The sequence below is a fragment of the Balaenoptera borealis genome (genome assembly GCF_965194805.1).
Source record: "Balaenoptera borealis genome assembly, chromosome: 3".
NCBI lineage: Eukaryota > Metazoa > Chordata > Mammalia > Artiodactyla > Balaenopteridae > Balaenoptera > Balaenoptera borealis.
The window spans coordinates 123,757,069-123,779,597 of record NC_138866.1 but is presented as its reverse complement, the minus strand read 5'-3'; the positions used below and the strand labels follow the sequence as shown (position 1 = coordinate 123,779,597).

The 22,529-nt window shown below is 36.6% G+C and overlaps 1 protein-coding gene and 1 long non-coding RNA gene across 9 annotated transcripts in view; one reads left to right on the top strand and one right to left on the bottom strand.

The window, feature by feature from the left end:
* Positions 1-22,529, bottom strand: part of SCAPER (S-phase cyclin A associated protein in the ER) — a 487,034-nt gene that overhangs the window by 352,828 nt on the left and 111,677 nt on the right. For 7 of the 8 annotated variants that reach the window (XM_082386958.1, XM_082386962.1, XM_082386961.1 and 4 more), the window contains 3 exons: positions 17,432-17,532; positions 12,441-12,557; positions 2,885-3,045 (listed from right to left, as the gene is read on the bottom strand). In XM_082386958.1, the coding sequence (XP_082243084.1) occupies positions 2,885-3,045; positions 12,441-12,557; positions 17,432-17,532 (379 nt within the window). The remainder of the gene's footprint in view (positions 1-2,884; positions 3,046-12,440; positions 12,558-17,431; positions 17,533-22,529) is intronic. The other variant, XM_082386964.1, reaches the window with a different exon arrangement.
* The window catches only part of LOC309626410, a 42,400-nt gene continuing 26,963 nt past the window's right edge, over positions 7,093-22,529 (top strand). The window contains exon 1 of the long non-coding RNA XR_014243170.1: positions 7,093-8,529. This is a non-coding gene — a long non-coding RNA (uncharacterized lncRNA). The remainder of the gene's footprint in view (positions 8,530-22,529) is intronic.

Genomic DNA, 22,529 nt, shown 5'->3' with positions numbered 1-22,529 from the left:
CTCACATCTAATGGATAATTTGGCTGGACATAGGATTTTAGCTTAGAAATTATTTTCCTCCAGAATTTTGAAGACATTGCTCAATTTTCTTGTGGCTTCTAGTGATAATTCTGCAAAAGCGGTGTCATTCTGATTCTTGGTCATTTGTATATAAACTGATTCTTTTCTCTAATTTTTTAGAGCCTCTCATCATCTGTAGTACTCATAAATTTCCCAACATGTTTTGATGTCACTGTATTTTCATCCATCATAGTGGGCACTTAATGGGCTCTTTTGGTTAAAACCTTATTATCTTTCTGTTAAAGAAAATTTCCTTTAATTATTTCATGACTTCTTCCTTTTCCTTTATCTTTCTATAATCCATGTTATTCAAATAGTGGATAGTCCCAGTATCTATTTTTATATAATAAGCCTAAAACTCAGCATCTTAAAATACTAACCATGTTATTTCCATGCAATTCTTTGAGTCAGGAATCTGAAGAGTGCTCAGTTTGGCGGGGGGAGGTGTAGGAGGGGGCTCATCTCATCTCCACATGGTGTCAGCTAGGGTGGTTCAACTGAGACCAGAGAATTCACGATAGCTTCACCACATGCCCAAAGCTTTCATCCTAGTTACTGGCTGAGACTAAGTTCTTCTTCTCCTGGCTAGTTTCTCTTCACATGGTCTCTCATTATTCAGCAGCCTATCTTGGGCTTCTTCACATGGTAGCTGGCTTCCAACAAGGAGAAAATTAAAGCTGCAAGCCCTCTTACCAGCTAGGTTGGGAATTTACCAAACCTCACTCTAGATACATTCTATTGATCATATCAAGTCACAGGACCAACCAAAGATTCAAGGCGAGGGAAAACAGACTACCACTTGACAGTGGAAGTGGCATGCATGCACAGGGATGAGAGAAACTGTTCACACCCAACTTTGCAGACAATCTACCACAGGCCACAATCTGGCTTCAGATTGCCTAAGTCTTCCAAGACTACCAGACATTCATCAATTAGAGAATCAGCCTTGAAGACCAATATCTCATGATCTATATCAGATTTGGAAGTGTTCCTCAGATGTGGGTTCTCTTGATCTGGAAACCTGGCAGTTCAAGTAGAAGAGGGGTTGAAGTGGAAGCGAGATTGAGGCATCTCAACACTATCTTTATCCATAGTCTTCTACTTAGTCTCATTGTTTGCAATACAGTACCACCACCTTCCAATGTGTCTGGTATCCCTCAGGTCAAATACCATCTTTTGTACCTTCTCTAGAAACTAAACCTCCAATATTCTGTAAGGTGAGAGAGATACATCTACTCTCATCCTACTACTCAGAGTTATGGGGAAGTAGGGAGGATTCGAGATTCTTCTTATAATCCCTACCTATACCCTCACTTCCAGAGATACCTGCTCCCACCAATTTCTGATCCTTTTGGAAGTTATGTGGATCAAATTGGATTGCTTGACAGTTTTGCCCACCCTCTGAGCTGAGGATTCAGCTAGCTTACTCAAATGTCACAACTGGTCTTGCTATTTTCCAACTTCCAAAAATTTGTTCATATCATCTCTTCTCCTGTCTCTTTTTCCTTAAGTCCTTTCATACCATTTTAGTTGAGTCTGGGGAAAAAGCAAAGTAACTGCATGTGCTCACTCTGTCATCTTTAACAAAAATCAATTTTATAGCATATCATTACAAACTTGAGTATTATACCTACTGTAATTATAAATTACTTAAGATATATACCATAATTCACTGTGCATAACAGTGCATCAAAACCCCACAACTGAAAACCAAAGTGGTCAAAAAAAAAATTCCTTGGTATATTAACGAGTATTTTTAAGCCTAGTCATAATGAAGATCTATCATTTCACTTCAACCAAACGGGTCACACTCATAAATAATCTGAGAGTACTGCTTTAAACAAAACCATGATATGTGCTAATACTATAATTCCTTTAAGTTATTTTGCAGTTTTGATTTTTTAACACATTTCTCTCAAGACTTTCAAGACAAAGACACTAAACTTTATGATTCCACATTTTCCTACCTTTTCCTAAGAAAGAACTCATACCTACTCTTAATTTTCTACTTCCTCAATAGAGAAAGCAAGGGCAATATACTCCATAAAAGTAAGGTATATATCTGAAATAAGCCAATACAACTTACTGAGACCAAAATGGAAAAACAGCACAACAACAACAATATCAATAATGCAAAGGTGGCAATACCTTTGTTATATCCAATAAAACATTTCTTTATGAACCAAAAAACTCCAAAGTGATCCTTCATTGAATAGAAAAGGAAGCAGTATTCTCAAGTTGTTCCTTAACTAATAAGACAAACTCATTATTACTTACTATCACTCTAAAATCCAAGCCTCTAAAGATGTATAAAAATCCACTCTGGATTTATGAAGGAAACGCCTATGGAATCAATTCAGATGAGTCTTCAGAATTACAGCCCTTCTATTTATTTTTGCCCCTTTATTATTCTGATGGTATGGAAAACAGATATGTGAGTAAAGATAAACACATGATATTATTTTAGTACCAAAACAGTATTTAAATATTAATGAAATGAAGTACTGACATGACATTTTAAAGTGTATACCACCTAGAAGATGAACTACTTTATTTCTTTTCTACTTTGTCTTATAAATGAACTGACAAAAGATATCATTCTCCTTACAGTTTACACAGGGCAAACCTGAGACTAGAATGATCTCCAAAAGTTTTCATACAGTTTTTAAGACGATTTTATGATTTTAACTAAGGCAAGTTAACATATAAATGATGCACAAAGATAAATATATAATGTTATTAGCACCAACTTCAAATAAAATAAATATCTCCACATAAATCTACTTGTCTAATACATAAAAAAGGTTGATTCAAAGTCACTTGCCATTTTTGCGGGAAGACTTCTGCACTGTCATTGGTGGGCAAGATTGGGCAGGTGTTACATCCGAAGAAGCAGTAGAACCTGTATGATGAGCCTTTACCTTGTCAGCCCAACTGACACCTGTGGGAGCCAGACGTGGAGCAGCCACTGTGCCAGGTGAACCCCTATGGAGAAAATGACAGCATTTAATAAATCAAATATAAGTTGAAATTTTAAATATATAGTTAATATTTTTAAATGCATTATGTGTGTGTATGTGTATCCACATACATAAAATAACATACTACCATAGCAATTTAAGGCAAATATACTCATAAATTTATCTTGTTCTAGTACTTCATTACTATACCATAACATATTGTATGGGAACAAATATAACAAAAAAGCTCTCACCAGACTGGTTTAAAAGAAAATTTCAGTTAAATGGGGAATCTTAAAAAAATGCATATATTTTTTATTTAAAATTTTATTTTCATTTAAAACTCATATCTTTTAATAATATAAATGTGCATTAATTTGCCAATTTATCAATGAAGGCATTATTAAAACAGGCTTTTTTGTGTATATTATTTCATACATGAACCACAAGTATGATGCCTCATTGACAATGTCCAATTTTGTTTTCTTTAAAATGGAGTGATAATTTAGTGACACCTATTAAATAATCTAAGTACACAATCCTCCTCAATTTTAATAATATTTTCCCCAATCATTCACAGTTGTCCTATCCACTCCTCATTTGACAGCAAAATTTAACAGTTCACTTTATGAAAGCTTTCCAAAAACTTATCTTAGTTTTCAAAGAAACAATGACTCTTTTACACTCACATTTTAGTGGTTTACTTAGTATTTAAGTTATGAGTTAGAATATAGACAACTTGAATAAACAAGTTTGGTAACTAACTGCATAGCCTAAAGCATTTAACTCAACCAGTAAGAACAGAATTAAGTGTATATACTAAAGTAAGCCTATAAGCCACAATTTTTCAGCATGCTTAAACATGTTTTACAATGATAATAAAGAGTGTCAATTAATCCAATGATATAATACATGGAGATCAGTATGAGAACCTTTACTATGCATGCATTAAAGACTTCCAGGTTAAAATAAACCATGCACTATACAATACTCTGAACCACAGACCAATGGACTGCATTACAGGGAAATTTCCCTTAAAATGGTGATAGAATATAAAAACATTTGGTTTTATTTGCTTATACGTCTTTCCCCCACTCCACTAAGGTCCAATTATTATAAGGTTCCAAAGTCCATCAACCTTCACCTAAGGCAATATTATCTAATAATCTCATATGAAAGCAAAAAATTGGTTCTACTGAATAACACTTTTTGAGCTCTTAGTAAGGGCCAAGTATTGATACAATGCTAGATGCTTGTGATAGAGAAGATATGACAAGCATCTTGCCTTAAAGAAGGTCATAATATAAGTACAAAGAGTAAACAAACATTAAAAATTTTAACACACTGAGGGTTTGAGGCGGCTGCTGTTGCGGGGCAGATGAGGCAACTCAGCAAGCCACTCTAGGAAGCCAGTCACAGGAGAGCAATGCTTTGGACCTGCCATCCGCTTATGACATACGGGATTATGTGTTGCAGAGACCCAGCCAGAAGGTCCACATTGAGGCTTTTAGTTCTGAGGGATCCCTTTCTATTCCTTGCTCTTGTGATGTGGATCCAGCTGTGTGGCTGACAAGGTCTTGGTGCTCCGACCTGAGACTCTGAGGTGGGAGAGCTGAATACAGGACACGGCACCATCAGAGACCTGCCAGCCCCACATAATATCAATTGGCGAGAGCTCTCACAGACATCTCCATCTCAGTGCTAAGACCCAGATGCACCCAACGACCAGCAAACTCCAGTGCTGGACACTCCATGCCAAACAGCTAGAAAGACAGGAACACAAACCCATCCATTAGCAGAGAGGCTGCCTAAAATCATACTAAGTTCACAGACACCCAAAGCACACAACCACATGCGTCTCTACCCACCAGAAAGACAAGATCCAGCCCCACCCACCAGAACACAGGCACCAGTCCCTTCTACCAGGAAGCCTACACAGGTCACTAAACCAACCTCACCCACTGAGGGCAGAAACCAAAAACAACGGGAACTACGAAGGTGCAGCCTGCAAAAAGGAGACCCCAAACACAGTAAGTTAAGCAAAATGAGAAGACAGAGAAATACGCACCAGATGAAGGAGCAAAGTAAAAACCCACCAGACCAAACAAATGAAGAGGAATTAGGCAGTCTACTTGAAAAAGAATTCAGAGTAATAATAGTAAAGATGATCCAAAATCTTGGAAACAGAATAGAGAAAATACAAGAAACACTTAACAAGGACCTAGAAGAACTAAAGAGCAAACAAACAAAAATGAACAACACAATAAATGAAATTAAAAATTCTCTAGAAGGGATCAATAGCAGAATAACTGAGGCAGAAGAATGGATAAGTGACTTAGAAAATAAAAGAGTGGAAATAACTACCGCAGATCAGAATAAAGAAAAAAGAATGAAAAGAATTGAGGACAGTCTCAGAAACCTCTGGGACAACAATGAACGCACCAACATTCAAATTATAGGGGTCCCAGAAGAAGAAGAGAAAAAGAAAGGGACAGAAAATAGTTGAAGAGATTATGGTTGAAAACTTCCCTAATATGGGCAAGGAAATAGTCAATAAAGTAAAGGAAGCACAGAGAGTCCCATACAGGATAAATCCAAGGAGAAACATGCCAAGACACATATTAATCAAGCTATCAAAAATTAAATACAAAGAAAAAATATTAAAAGCAGCAAGGGAAAAGCAACAAATAACGTACAAGGGAATCCCCATGAGGTTAACAGCTGATCTTTCAGCAGAAACTCTGCAAGCCACAAGAGTGGCAGGACATATTTAAAGTGATGACAGGGAAAAACCCACAACCAAGATTACTCTCCCCAGCAAGGATCTCATTCAGATTAGACACAGAAATTAAAAGCTTTACAGACAAGCAAAAGTTAAGAGAATTCAGCACCACCAAAACAGCTTTACAACAAATGCTAAAGGAACTTCTCTAGGCAGGAAACACAAGAGAAGGAAAAGACCTACAATAACAAACCTGAAACAATTAAGAAAATGGTAATAGGAACATACATGTCGATAATTACCTTAAATGTAAATGGATTAAATGCTCCAACCAAATGATATAGACTGGCTGAATGGATACAAAAACAACACCCATATATATGCTGTCTATAAGAGACCCACTTCAGACCTAGGAAAACATACAGACCAAAAGTGAGGGGACAGACAAAGATATTCCATGCAAATGGAAATGAAAAGAAAGCTGCAGTAGCAATTCTCATATCAGACAAAATAGACCTTAAAATAAAGACTATTACAAGAGACAAAGAAGGACACTACATTATGATCAAGGGATCGATCCAAGAAGAAGATATGACAATTGTAAATATTTATGCACCCAACATAGGAGCACCTCAATACATCAGGCAAATGTGAACAGCCATAAAAGGGGAAATCGACAATAACACAGTAATAGTAGGGGACTATAACACCCCACTATGGTCTCATAGACCACAATGCTATGAGACTAGAAATCAATTACAGGAAAAAAAAACTGTAAAAAATACAAACACATGGAAGCTAAACAGTACACTACTAAATAACCAAGAGATCACTGAAGAAATCAAAGAGGAAATCAAAAAATACATAGAAACAAACGACAATGAAAACACAATGACCCAAAACCTAGGGGATGCTGCAAAAGCAGTTCTAAGAGGGAAGTTTATACCAATACAATCCTACCTCAAGAAACAAGAAACATCTCAAATAAACTACCTAACCTTACACCTAAAGCAATTACAGAAAGAAAAATAAAAAAAACCCAAAGTTAGCAGAAGGAAAGAAATCATAAGGATCAGATCAGAGATAAATGAAGAAGAATAAAGGAAACAATAGAAAGAACAATAAAACTAAAAGCTGGTTCTTTGAGAAGATAAACAAAATTGATAAACCATTAGCCAGACTCATCAAGAAAAAAAGGGAGAAGACTCAAATCAGCAGAATTAGAAATGAAAAAGCAGAAGTAACAACTGACACTGCAGAAAAACAAAGGATCATGAGAGATTACTACAAACAACTCAGCAGAATTAGAAATGAAAAAGCAGAAGTAACAACTGACACTGCAGAAAAACAAAGGATCATGAGAGATTACTACAAACAACTATATGCCACTAAAACAGACAACCTGAAAGAAAAGGACAAATTCTTAGAAAAGCACAACCTTCCGAGACTGAACCAGGAAGAAATAGAAAATATAAACAGACCAATCACAAACAATGAAATTGAAACTCTGATTAAAAATCTTCCAACAAGCAAAAGCCCAGGACCAGATGGCTTCACAGGCGAATTCTAGAGAATTCATTTAGAGAAGACCTAATAACACCTATCCTTCTCAAACACTTCCAAAATATAGCAGAAAGAGGAACACTCCCAAACTCATTCTACAAGGCCACCATCACTCTGATACCAAAACCAGACAAAGATGTCACAAAAAAAGAAAACGACAGGCCAGTATCACTGATGAACACAGATGCAAAAATCCTCAACAAAATACTAGCAAACAGAATCCAACAGCACATTAAAAGGATCATATACCATGATCAAGTGGGGTTTACCCCAGGAATGCAAGGATTCTTCAATATATGCAAATCAATCAATGTGATACAACATAATAATAAATTGAAGGATAAAAACCATATGACCATCTCAACAGATGTGGAAAAAGCTTTTCACAAATTGAACACCCACTTACGAAAAATACGCTCCAGAAAGTAGGCATAGAGGGAACCTACCTCAACATAATAAAGGTCATATATGACAAACCCACAGCAACATGGTTCTCTATGGTGAAAAACTGAAACCATTACCTCTAAGACCAGGAACAAGACAAGGTTGCCCACTCTCACCAAGATTGTTCAACACAGTTTTGGAAGTTTTAGCCACAGCAATCAGAGACAAGAAACAAATAGAAGGAATCCAAGTCCGAAAAGAAAAAGTAAAATTGTCACTGTTTGCAAATGACATCATACTATACATAGAGAATCCTAAAGATGCACCAGAAAACTACTAAAGCCAATCAATGAATTTGGTAAAGTAGCAGGACACAAAATTAATGCACAGAAATATCTTGCATTCCTATACACTAATGATGAAAAATCTGAAAGAGAAATTAAGGAAACACTCTCATTTACCACTGCAACAAAAAGAATAAAATACCTAGTAATAAACCTACCTAAGGAGACAAAACACCAGTATGTGGAAAACTATAAGACACTGATGAAAGAAATTAAAGACGATACAAACAGATAGAGAGATATAGCATGTTCTTGGACTGGAAAAGTCAACATTGTGAAAATGACTATACTACCCTAAGCAATCTACAGATTCAATGCAATCCCTATCAAACTATCACTGGCATTTTTCACAGAACTAGAACAAAAAATTTCACAATTTGTATGGAAACACAAAAGACCCCGAATAGCCAAAGCAATCTTGAGAAAGAAAAACGGAGCTGGAGGAATTAGGCTCCCTGACTTCAGACTATACTACAAAGCTACAGTAATCAAAACAGTATGGTACTGGCACAAAAATAGAAATACAGATCAATGGAACAGGATAGAAAGCCCAGAGATAAACCCACGCACATATGGTCACCTTATCTTTGAGGAAGGAGGCAAGAATATACAGTGGAGAAAAGACAGCCTCTTCAATAAGTGGTGCTGGGAAAACTGGACAGCTACATGTAAAAGAATGAAATTAGAACACTCCCTAACACCACTCACAAAAATAAACTCAAAATGGATTAAAGACCTAAATATAAATATAAGGCCAGACTCTATAAAACTCTCAGAGGAAAACATAGGCAGAACACTCTATGACATAAATCACAGCAAGATCCTTTTTGCCCCAACTCCTAGAGAAATGGTAATAAAAACAAAAATAAACAAATGGGACCTAATGAAACTTAAAAGATTTTGCACAGCAAAGGAAACCATAAACAAGATGAAAAGACAACCCTCAGAATGGGAGAAAATATTTGCAAATGAAGCAACTGACAAAGGATTAATCTCCAAAATATACAAGCAGCTCATGCAGCTTAATATCAGAAAAACAAACAACCCAATCCAAAAATGGTCAGAAGACCTAAATAGACATTTCTCCAAAGAAGATATACAGATTGTCAACAAACAGATGAAAGGATGCTCAACATCACTAATCATTAGAGAAATGCAAATCAAAACTACAATGAGATATCACCTCACACCAGTCAGAATGGCCATCATCAAGAAATCTACAAACAATAAATGCTGGAGAGGGTGTGGAGAAAAGGGAACCCTGCTGCACTGTTGGTGGGAATGTAAATTGATACAGCCACTATGGAGAACAGTATGGAGGTTCCTTAAAAAACTAAAAAGAGAACTACCATACGACCCAGCAATCCCACTACTGGGCATATATGCTGAGAAAACCATAATTCAAAAAGAGTCATGTACCACAGTGTTCACTGCAGCTCTACTTACAATAGCCAGGAGATGGAAGCAACCTAAGTGTCCATTGACATATGAAATGGAAAAAGAAGATGTGGCACATATATACAATGGAATATTACTCAGCCATAAAAACAAAAAGAAACTGAGTTATTTGTAGTGGTGGATGGACCTAGATTCTGTCATACAGAGTGAAATAAGAAAGAGAAAAACAAATACCGTATGCTAATGCATATATATGGAATCTAAAAAAAAAAAAAAAAAAGGTCTGATGAACCTAGGGGCAGGACAGGAATAAAAACGGAGATGTAGAGAATGGACTTGAGGACACGGGGAGGGGGAAGGGTAAGCTGGGATGAAGTGAGAGAGTAGCATTGACATATATACACTACTAAATGTAAAATAGATAGCTAGTGGGAAGAAGCTGCATAGCACAGAGAGATCAGCTCGGTGCTTTGTGACCACCTAGAGGGGTAGGATAGGGAGGATGGGAGGGAGACGTAAGAGGTAGGGGATATGGGGATATATGTATACATATAGCTGATTCACCTTGTTATACAGCAGAAGCTAACCCACCATTGTAAAGCAATTATACTCCAATAAAGATGTTAAAAAATATTTTTAACACATTGAAAATCTAATAATATAAGTATATGGAAGGTTCAGCAGTAACAAGAGATAAAAATGACTGTGACACGGTAGGGTGGGGTGGGCAGTGAGGGGAGCAGTAAGAAGCCATGAAGAAAGGGTAAGTTTTACCAGAAGAAAGATAACTGACCAAGTAAACTACTCACCAATCCTCACACTACACATCAAATTTTAAGACTCACTCTAAAGAACTAAAGTCCAAACAAATTTTTGTCTTTAAAAACAAATTTTGCCCGGGAAATTTATGGAAAACAACAGTGACGACTGTGATGAACAATATCATAGCTGACAGAGCTGTCAACAGCATTTTGGGCAAACAGGGGCTGACTTAAAAGGAAAAGTTGGAGAATGAGAAGTCCCTAGGGTGCTTTGGAAAGCTCCCATATATTCCTGGAAATGAAGAAGGCCCCACACATGTGCAGGGTTGTGTGCAATCCCAGGAAAGATCAGAGAAGGCCCTGATCTCTCACCTCTGACTGACCTTGAGGCTCTGAGGAAGCAGGAACTGAGAGTAAAGCAGAACTGTAAACTCCAGAGCACCGAAGACATAGTGATCACATGTAAGACCAGACAAGAGCTAGGAGATTTACTGGTTCAAGGCGATTTACTGGTTCAAGGCATTGAAGGAAACCTCTGTCAAATCGTTAGTTGACAACTAAGATAACTGAGCAGAGACTTTAGTGACTACACATGACAAAGAACATAGACTTCAGAAAACTAGTTCAAGGAAGTCACTAAACAAACAAATAGTAATAAAACCACCACCAATAAACAGCCACAACAACAAATCCTGGAAAGGGTAGCAATCCGATCCCCAGAGCTGTCACATTATATTATTTAAAATATCCAGTTTTTAACAAAAAAAAATAAGATATGCAAAGAAACAGGAAGGTACGGCCTACTCACAGACACACTAAAAGAGCAGTAACTGAAATAGATCCTCAAGGAAGCCTGAACTTTGGACTTATTAGACAAAGACTTTACATGAGCTATTATAAATATGTTCAAATAATATCTAAGAACAAAAGGCAACCACATCTAAAAATAAAGTATGATAACAACGTTTCATCAAATACAGAATATCAATAAAGAAAGATTAAATATAAAAAAGAACTACATAGATGTTCTGGAGTTGAAAAGTACAATAATGGAAATGAAAAATTCACCAGAGGGGCTCAACAGCATAACTGGGCTTGCAAAATAAAAAAACAGCAAATTTGAAGAGAGGTAAAGTGAGATTATCTAACCCAAGAAACACAAAGAGAAAAGAATGCAGACATTTGAACAGAGTCTCCAAGACCTGTGGAACACCATCATGAGTACCAGCACAGGTATAGTGGGATTCCCAGAGGAGAGAAAGGGACAGAAGGAATATCTGCAGAAATAATGGACAAAAACTTCCCAAATTTGATGAAAAACATTCATCTACAAATCCAAAAAGCTCAACAACCTGAAGTAGGATAAACTCAGAGATCCACACCTAAATACATCATAGTCAAACTACTGAAAACCAAAGACAAAGAGAGAATTCTGAGAGCAGCAAGAGAAAACTGAGGCATCTCATGAAAGGATTCCCAATAAGAACAACAGTTTATATCTCACCGGAAGCCATGGAAGCCAGAAGGCAGTGAGAGGACATAGTCAAAGTGCTAAAAGAAAAAGACTCTCAACCAAGAATTCTATGCACAGCAAAACTATCCTTCAAAACCTGAAGAATAAGATATTCTCAGATAAACAAAAACTTAGAAAAAATGTCACTAGCAGACCTGCCCAATAAGATATATTAAAGAGAGTTCTTCTGGTTGAAATGATAGGACACTAGACAGTAACTTGAATCCACATGAAGAAATAAAGAGGACCACTAAAAGTAACTACATAGGTAAATTCGAAAGACAATACAAACTTATTTTTTCTTGTAACCCTTTTCTTCTCATTGTGATATAAAAGTCAACGGCATAAAACAATAATTATAAAACTGTGTTGATGAGATTATAATGTATAAAGATATAATCCATATGATAATATGGATAACAGTTTATGATATATTTAGATCATTTGTTGTGAAAGAAATTGCCAGTTGATGTTACAAATCATTTAGCATGAAATATGTTTATGCGTTTTAACTTTTGGATCCTAATTATGTTTGAAAACATAACATTTCCTGAAACTTAAACTTTACTCTCCTGAATATTTTTAACTTTTTATTCAAACAATTTCAAACATAAACAAAAACATATACATGGATATATTTATAGTGAAATATATAGTTTTATAATACTATATTATCCACAAAAAAATTATTTACTATAATGCAAGCCTCAGTAGGCTTTTTTGAGTTCATCTCACCCAAAATTTAAGCTTCTTCGAGCATTTGACGTTACACTTATTCTATCTGTTGACGGACTTGGAATCACATGACGTCCTGGGGACATCTTCTTTACTTCCCATGCCAATGAAGTTGGTCTGCCAATTCAAGACATACAGCAGATTAACAGAGAAAAGGGGTGGCAGGGGGAGGGGTAATCTAATCTTTTCTCTTGGTTGTTAGTGCATGAAAACATAAGCAGGTCACAATTTTTCCCTAGTGCATTGTTTACCAGAAAGTTACCATATTACCAGTAAGTAATCCCAGATGATGCATGGTCCAGGATTTTCCACCCACTACAGCATAGCAACATAACTGTAATTACCTAAAAAAGGGCTCTGGTGTTACAAAGACAGGATATAAACTACTTATATTTTTAAAACTTCCATATATCCAGCTAAAAACACATTAAAAAGACAATGGTACTAATTCTGGCTGCTTGTGTCTAATATCCTTGGAGAGCTAAGTGTGTAGAACTGAGATCAAGGCAGAAATACAGTGGTGAGGGTTTAAATGTAGAATACACAGGAAAATATGAAGTCTTCGTCCTCTACCTCTTAATCACCGGTGAGAGTGACATCATAGACATTTCACTGCTCTTTGCTATAAAAGCTAACTATTCCTCCTTCCTCACCGGCCCAACAACCAATCAGTTGATAGGATGCACAATCTCTACTAAAACGTTTTTTCCGAAGCAACATCTTCTTTATCCTTATGCCCTCAATCAGACCTCCATAACTCCCCAAATCTCCTTGCCTCTTACTCTCCATTTAATCTAGTGATTGTGATTTTTTTTCTCATTAAAAAGTGAAATTTATTGTTAGAAAACAAAATTCAGATAGATGATTATCCAAATAAAGTCTAAAGCTTTTGATAATTTATTGCTAAATCGCCTTTCAGAAAGGTTGTAACAAATTACACTTCCACCAGATGAAAAATGCCCATTTTACTTTAACCTTGCCAACAGTTGGTATCTTGTCTTAAAATTTTCGTTGGCTTGTGAAAGAGACAGCATTGCTTGCAAAGTCTAAAATATTTACCATGTGGCACTTTACAGAAAAAGTCTGCTGACTCCTGTGCTAGAGTTTCAGTCTTTGATGAGTTCTTTTTCCTACAAGGATTTCAATAAAGATGTTTAGTTGACATAATTCAAAAAGAGTCATGTACCAAAATGTTTATTGCAGCTCTATTTACAATAGCCAGGACATGGAAGCAAACTAAGTGTCCATCATCGGATGAATGGATAAAGAAGATGTGGCACATATATACAATAGAATATTACTCAGCCATAAAAAGAAACGAAATGGAGTTATTTGTAGTGAGGTGGATGGAGTTAGAGTCTGTCATACAGAGTGAAGTAAGTCAGAAAGAGAAACACAAATACAGTATGCTAACACATATATATGGAATCTAAGGGAAAAAAAAAAAAAAAGGTCATGAAGAACCTAGTGGCAAGACAGGAATAAAGACACAGACCTACTAGAGAACGGACTTGAGGATATGGGGAGGGGGAAGGGTAAGCTGTGACAAAGTGAGAGAGTGGCATGGACATATATACACTACCAAACGTGAAATAGATAGCTAGTGGGAAGCAACCACATAGCACAGGGAGGTCAGCTCTGTGCTTTGTGACCACCTAGAGGGGTGGGATAGGGAGGGTGGGAGGGAGGGAGATGCAAGAGGGAAGAGATATGGGAACATATTAATATGTATAACTGATTCACTTTGTTATAAAGCAGAAACTAACACACCATTGTAAAGCAATTATACTCCAATAAAGATGTTAAAAAGAAAAATGTTTAGTTGAAAAAAAAAATTCACTGGCAAAATGGTATTTGCTTTTGTTTTTTAAATTATAATACATTTACTATCATTACAAGTGAGGCTGAACTTTTTCACCAGTCATTTATATTTCATCTTTTGGGATTTGTACATTGGTATCTACTGCCCATTTTATCCACTGGGATTTGCATCATTTTCTAATTGATTTGCAATCATTTACTACTACTACTATTATTATTACTATTATGGCTACAAATCTTGTCACATAGATGACATAACTATTTCACTTGTAATTTTTTTTTTTATGTAGAAAGGCATATTTTCTTCCTGTTAAATCAAGCCTATAGATATTTTGCTTTGTGCTTTCTGCCTTTGTCTTACAAAGTCCTTACCCACAATAAAAATATATAAATATTTATCTATATTTTCTTTTCTAAGTATATACAACTTCAGTTTTTACATTTACATTTCAAGTCTGGGTGAGATAAATTTTGATGCATGATTTGAGGAATGAAAGATGGATAATGCCATCTACAGGAAATTTAAGGTTGCTTTCTATATCTGGGAGCTGCCTCAGGAGGCAAAAAGGAGAAATGTTGATAAGTGCTTATGTTAAAAGAGTTGCCTCAGGGCTTCCCTGGTGGCACAGTCGTTAAGAATCCACCTGCCAATGTGGGGGACACGTGTTCGAGCCCTGGTCCAGGAAGATCCCACATGCTGTGGAGCAAAGAAGCACCACAACTACTGAGCCTGCGCTCCAGAACCCACAAGCCACAACTACTGAAGCCCACGTGCCGCAACTACTAAAGCCCGCCCGGCTAAAGCCTGTGCTCTACAACAAGAGAAGCCACCGCAGTGAGAAGCCCGCGCACCGCAATGAAGAGTAGCCCACGCTCGCCGCAACTAGAGAAAGCCTGCACACAGCAACGAAGACCCAACGCAGCCATAAATAAATAAATAAATAAATAAATAAATAAATAAATAGTTGCCTCAGGTATATTTTTGTAGGACATGAATAGCTGTTGGACTTGGCCTCACAAGCTTTCGCAATATAATCTTCAACATAGCCACTGTTAGCTTGGAGTTTGCAAGCAAGAAAATAAAAAAATCTAGTTAGCTTTTTTAATGCACTAATGGTTATATTACAGACCCTTTTTGGTTATAAGGAATAGAAACTCCATCAAGTTAAATAAAAAAGAAAAAATTAATAAAGACTTATCATAAGGATATAAACTGTAAAATGTCAAGGACATCCTCAAGGTGGCTCATGATTACGGCTGGAAGAGGCAGGCTTTAAAGCAACACTCTTAAACGCTCAAAGACCACATGATTTCTCTCATTTCTGCCTCTCTCTGTACATCTATTCCATTTTCTTTGAAATTGCTTTCCTCTGCTTATCTTTACAAGGGCAATATAGTCACAATCACAAATCAGCGTGATGATCTCTTAACTTGGTTCAACCCAGTGAAGGAATGTACCCCCCACCCCTGCCCAATCTAATCACCTATTACCAAGGGGTAAAGACGAAAACTGCTTGTTACAAAGACAACTAGGCTTGACCCACCCAGGGACAGAGTAAAAAATTTTCATTGTGAGAAAAAAATATTAAAAGGATCAACATATCATGGCTTTCTTGAATTTGGTTTCCTGGGAATCAAGACGTCCTTGATTTGTCTCTTGGGATTCCTTTACTCTCTTGATTTCCCCCTGGGACTGATACATTAGGATGGGATAAAAGATACATTCTCTACAGGATGGTTCCACTCACTGAGACTGAACCAAGGTTAAATCCAAGGGAAAGAGGCAGCCTAGGCCTGTTTTCTCTGGGTAAAAAGGCATCATTGTAGCTCCATGTGAACTGACCCATTTCACAAGGGCTCTGGTTTCACTTTTAAGTCTAAACGAAATAGTAAATTGTTCTTTTGCCTTTGCACATAACCAAAATGATACTAAATCCAGTTGGATTACCTATCTCTGGAATATCTCTCAACTCTCCCTAGTGCCTTTACTCTAGTCTGAGTAACCATCATCTATAAACTATACTGATGAACCTCAACCTTCCCACACTACAGCCAGAAAGATCTTTTAAAAACACAAGCCTGGTAGGTGGTTTCCTTACTTAAGAAATTTTATGGCTCAAAATAAAGTCTAAGGTTTTTATCATGTCTACAGAGTCCTACATAATCTGGTCTCACTCTACCTCTCTAGGCTCCTCTCATGCCACTTTTCCCCTGCTCTCTTCACTCCAGCCCTGCTAAACTCTAAATTCTTGACTACACTGTGCTTTCTTCCACCTCCAGGATATCATATACCATCACCTCTACCTGGAATTACACTTTTCTTCTCTCCTTGTCAAGCTAACTGCTTCTTGATATTTCTGCCTCACTTAAATGTAACCTCCTCCTCCTTGGGGAAGCCCTCCTGGACTTAACAAACTGCATGATGGTGCGTTTTCTTATACTCCCAAAGTATACTACATTTCTTTTGGATGACACTTTGTACACTGCTAAGTGTTTCCTGTCAATGCACTGTGCACTTCATGAGGGCGGGGACTATGTCTGTTTTCTTCACCACAATAGTCCCAGAGCCTGAAACACAGCACTCAGATGTTGTGTGCTGATCCAAATGAAGGTTTCTAAAATATCTCTAATCTCTCATTATTCCCCTAATCTCATCAATTTTCCTCACTGCCTACTATATTAAGAAGAAATACTATACCTTGCCCTACATTGCTGTCACTTCACACACTCTGCACTTCTATAGCTATCTTTATTCCCTTCATCTGAAAGGCCAACCACTTTGTTAAAATCCATCACTTTCTTTAAATACTTCTGTATTCTCCATGAAATCTTTCCTGATCTATCCCCCAAAAGAAATAAGACCCTGTCTTTCACTGAACATCTATAATAGTTTTTCATAGTAGTAAGTTCTATTTTATTCGACCCTTAGACTGAAAATTCATGAAAGGAGTAAATGTATCATATTAGGCAATTAAATTTCTGTACCAGATAAAAGTGCATTGTACTAGTAGGTACCCGATAAATACTTGTTACTGAACTTGAGAAAAGCAGCTCCCAACTTTAAGATTTTTACAAGTTTCAAATTAAGCTGAGATCAAGTTCACTGTCAATTTTAATAAATGTTTTTGAATCTGCTGTCTGCTATAAATATAAAGACCAGAATTCATTACCTGCTTTGAGCATCTGTCTTCTCTAGCTTTTCCTGAAGTTGAATCCAGTCAATCAATGCTTTGAAATCTCTTACATAGTTATCCAGCATCATTAACACCTCCTAATTCAAAACAAACAACAAACATTAGATTCCATTCTGAAACTAAAGAGTTTCAAGAAAAAATTTGAGAGTAAAGGACTTAGGAATTAATATTTTTTACACTATATATACTCCTCATTGAGGAAGCAGCAAAACCTACTGATATTTTTTTGAGGGGGGGTTGTTTTATTTTCATTCTCACTCTTTGGTAAGAAATTAGGGGAAGCTGACAGTCTAAAGACCAAGAAATGGTATTGATATTCCTTCTCAAGACTTTCTCAACTGACCATTCTTTTAACCTTTTTTTATTGTTAAATTTAATACACAGAAAAGTGTACAAAACATAAATGTACACATGAAAAGATGCTCAACATCACTAATTATTAGAGAAATGCAAATCAAAACTACCATGAGGTACCACCTCACACCGGTCAGAATGTCCAACATTACAAATTCTACAAACAATAAATGCTGGAGAGGGTGTGGAGAAAAGGGAACCCTCCTGCACTGTTGGTGGGAATGTAAATTGATACAGCCACTATGGAGAACAGTATGGAGGTTCCTTAAAAAACTAAAAATGAGCTACCATATGACCCAGCAATCCCACTCCTAGGCATATATCCAGAAAAAAACATAATTCGAAAGGATGCACGCACCCTGTGTTCACTGCAGCACTATTTACAATAGCCGGGACATGGAAGCAACCTAAATGGCCATCAACAGAGGAATGAATAAAGAAGATGTGGTACATATATACAATGGAATATTACTCAGCCATAAAGAGGAACAAAAAAATGCCATTTGCAGAGACGTGGATGGACCTAGAGATTGTCATACAGAGTGAAGTAAGTCAGAAAGAGAAAAATATTGTATATTAATGCATATATGTGGAATCTAGGAAAATGGTAGAGATGAACTTATTTGCAAAGCAGAAATAGAGTCACAGATGTAAAGAACAAACCTATGGTTACCAAGGGGGGAAGGAGGGGTGGAATGAATTGGGAGATTGGGACTGACATATATACACTACTATGTATAAAATAGATAAATAATGAGAAACTACTGTATAGCACAGGGAACTCTACTCAATGCTCTGTGGTGACCTAAATGGGAAGGAAATATAAAAAAGAGTGGATATATGTATATGTATGACTGATTCATTTTGCTGTACAGCAAGAAACTAACACAACATTGTAAAGCAACTATACTCCAATAAAAATTTTAAAAAAACAAACATAAATGTACAGATAAATTATTTCAAAGCAAGGACCCATGCAACCACCACCCAGGACAAAAAATTTATTAATATCAGTCTCTAAAAGTTCCCTGATGTCCCTCTCTGAATCACTATTCCATCCCTGTTCCAAAGTAACCACTGCTTTGACTTCTAATGGTTTAATTTTGCCTGATTTTGAAATTCACATCAATGAACACATAGAGTATGTATCACTTTGTGGCTTCTTGTGTACATTTACCACATTCATTCATATTGCAGAGTGTACCTGCGATTCGTTTACTGACACTGTCCAAGGTCACTACTAAACAGTATTCTAATGTATTAATATTGGGTTAGCCAAAAGGTTCGTTCAGTTTTTTCCATAAGATGGCTCTAGTAGCACTTAGCTGTCTTTAACTTCATTCGAAACAATTTTGTTAGACTGTATGTGACAGCTGTCATATCAGTGTGCATTTAAAAAAACACATCAAAACTGGTGAATTTTTGTGTAGCCATTTCAATACTGAAGATGGAAGAAAAAAAGTAACATTTTCCGCATTTTATGCTTTATTATTTTAAGAAAGGCAAAAACGCAACTGAAACACAAAAAAAGATCTCTGCTGTGTATGGAGAAGTTGGCTGATGAAACGTGTCAAAAGTGGTTTGCGAAGTTTCGTGCTGGAGATTTCTCACTGGATGATGCTCCACGGTCGGGTAGACCAGTTGAAGTTGATAGCAATCAAATCGAGACATTCATTGAGAACAATCAGTTATACCACGTGGGAGATAGCCAACATACTCAAAATATCCAAATCTAGTGCCAAAAATCATTTGCAGCACCTTGGTTATGTTAATCGCTTTGATGTTTGGGTTCCACATAACTTAAGCAAAAAAAACCTTCTTGAGCATATTTCCACATGCGATTCTCTACTTAAATGTAATGAAAACATTCCGTTTTTAAAACAGATGAAAAGTGGATACTGTACAATAATGTGGAACGGAAGAGATCATGGGACAAGTGAAATGAACCACCACCAACCACACCAAAGGCTGGTCTTCAACCAAAGAAGGTGATGTTGTGTACATGGTGGAATTAGAAGGGAGTCCCCTATTATCCTCCTTCCGGAAAACCAAACAATTAATTCCAACAAGTACTGCTCTCAATTAGACCAACTGAAAGCAGCACTCAACGAAAACTGTCCAGAATTAGTCAACAGAAAACACGTAATCTTCCATCAGGATAATGCAAGACTGCATGTTTCTTTGATGACCAGGTAAAAACTGTTACAGCTTGTCTGGGAAGTTCTGATTCATCCACCATATTCACCAGGCATTGCAACTTCAGATTTCCATTTATTTTGTCTTTACAAAATTCTCTTAATGGAAAAAATTTCAATTCCCTAGAAGACTGTAAAAGGCACCTGGAACAGCTCTTTGTTCAAAAAGATAAAAATAGTTTTGGGAAGATGGAATTATGAAGTTGCCTGAAAAATGGCAGAAGGTAGTGGAACAAAAGGGTGAATACGTTTTTCAATAAAGTTCTTGGTGAAAATGAAAACTGTGTCTTTTATTTTTACTTAAAAACCGAAGATGGGACTTCCCTGGTGGTCCAGTGGTTAAGACATCGCCTTCTAATGCAGGGGGTGCAGGTTCACTCCCTGATCAGGGAGCTAAGATCCCACATGCCTTGAAGCCAAAAAACCAAAACATAAAAACAGAAGCAATATTGTAACAAATTCAATATAGACTTTAAAAATGGTCCACATGCAAAAAAATCTTTAAAAAAAACCCAAAAACCGAAGGCACTTTTTAGCCAACCCCAAATTTATTGATCCAGTTTATTGGTTGGTATTCACTTTAATATTTATTTATCCAATATTTACCCAATCTAATGTTGATGAAGATTTAAGTGATTTCCAAATTTGGGATATTACAAATTATATGCTGTTATTCATGTACATGTCCTATGCATATGTTTATGTATTTCTGTTGAGTGTATGACCAAGAGTGTAATTGCAGAGTCACAGAGTATGTGTTCCACTTTATTTATTTTTTTAAGTTTATTTTATTTATTTTTGGCTGCATCGTGTCTTAGTTGCAGCACGCGGGATCTTCATCGAGGCATGCAGGATTTTTCATTGCAGCACACAGGCTTCTCTCTAGTTGTGGCATGTGGGTTTCCTCTTCTTTGGTTGTGGCACGCAGGCTCCAGGGCGCATAGGCTCTGTAGCTGTGTCGTGCGGGTTTCAGAGTGCGTGGGCTCTGTAGTTTGTGGCACACAGGCTTTCTAGTTGAGGTGTGTGAGCAAAGCAGTTGTGGCACATAGGCTTAGCTGCCCCGCGGCATGTGGGATCTTAGTTCCCTGACCAGGGAATGAACCTGCGTCCCCTGCATTGTAAGGCGGATTCTTTACCACTGGACCACCAGGGAAGTCCCAATGTTCCACTTTAGTATATAATACCAAATTGTTTTCCAAAGTGGTTGCCACTCCCACCAGCAGTCTATGTGAACTCTACCTGCTGCACACCCTCACCTACACTTGGCATTGGCCATTTGGGGTCTTCTTTGTTTTTAACCTGAGCCATTCTGGTTGACGGGGGTGTAATGGTTTCATTTTGGTTTTAGTATGTATTTCTCTGATTACTAATGATTCTCAGCGCTTTTTCATATGCTTACTTGGCCATCCTCTTTTTGTGAAGTGCCTATTCAAGACACTTCCCATTTTTCTAGAGTGTCAACTGTCTTTCTCTTTTTGATGTGTAGAAGTTCTTCACATTTTTTGGATATGTGTCTTTTGTTGATTATATGTGCAGCACATATATACTTGCCTTTTCACCCTCCTAATGCAATGGAATTTTTGATCAACAGAAATTCCTAATTTAAGGTAGTCTCATTTATGAGCCTTTCACCTAAAGACTGATGCTATTTGTATCATCTTTAAGCAATCTTTTCCTACCACAAGGTCAGGAAGATATTCTCCAAAATTACCTTTTAAAGCATGGGTCTATTTCTAGAATCTCTCCTCTGTTACACTGGTCTGTTTATCTATTCTTATACCAGTACCAAACTATCGTACATTGCTACAGCTCTGAAGTAAATCTCAAAACTCAGTAAATTCTCCAACTGTATCTTTGACTTCAAAGTTGTCTAGGCTAATTCCAGCCTTTTGCATTTCCATATAGATTTTAGAATCAGTGTGTCAATTTCTCAGGAGAAAAAAATTAGAATTTTCATTGCATTTGCATTGATTCTATAGATTACCTGGAGGAAAACCGACATTTTTATAACATTGTTTTTCTAGTCTATGAACAGATCTATAGCTCCATATATTTATCTTACTCAATGTGTCTCAGTAACATATTATACTTTTCTGTGTAGAGGACTTACATATCTTTTGTTAGATTTAACCCTAAGAATAAATGGTAGTTGTTTTAAATTTTTTCTTTTTGAGTTACTGTTGATTTTTGTATTTTGAACTTGTATCCAGCAACTTTAACTCACTCAATACTTCTAATAGCTAACCTTTAGATTCTTCTGGACTTCGTAAATATATATATATATATATATATACATATATATATATATACACATATATACATATATATATATATATACATACATATATATATAATCTGTGAATAATGACATATCTATTTTTCTCCCTAAGCCTTATACCTTTTATGTCTTATTCTTGTATTCCTATGCTGGCTAAAATCTTAAGTACAAGGTTGAATAGAAATAAGGTTAGCAGCCTTTCTGTCTCATTCACAATTGCAGAAGGAAAGCTCTCAACATTTCACCA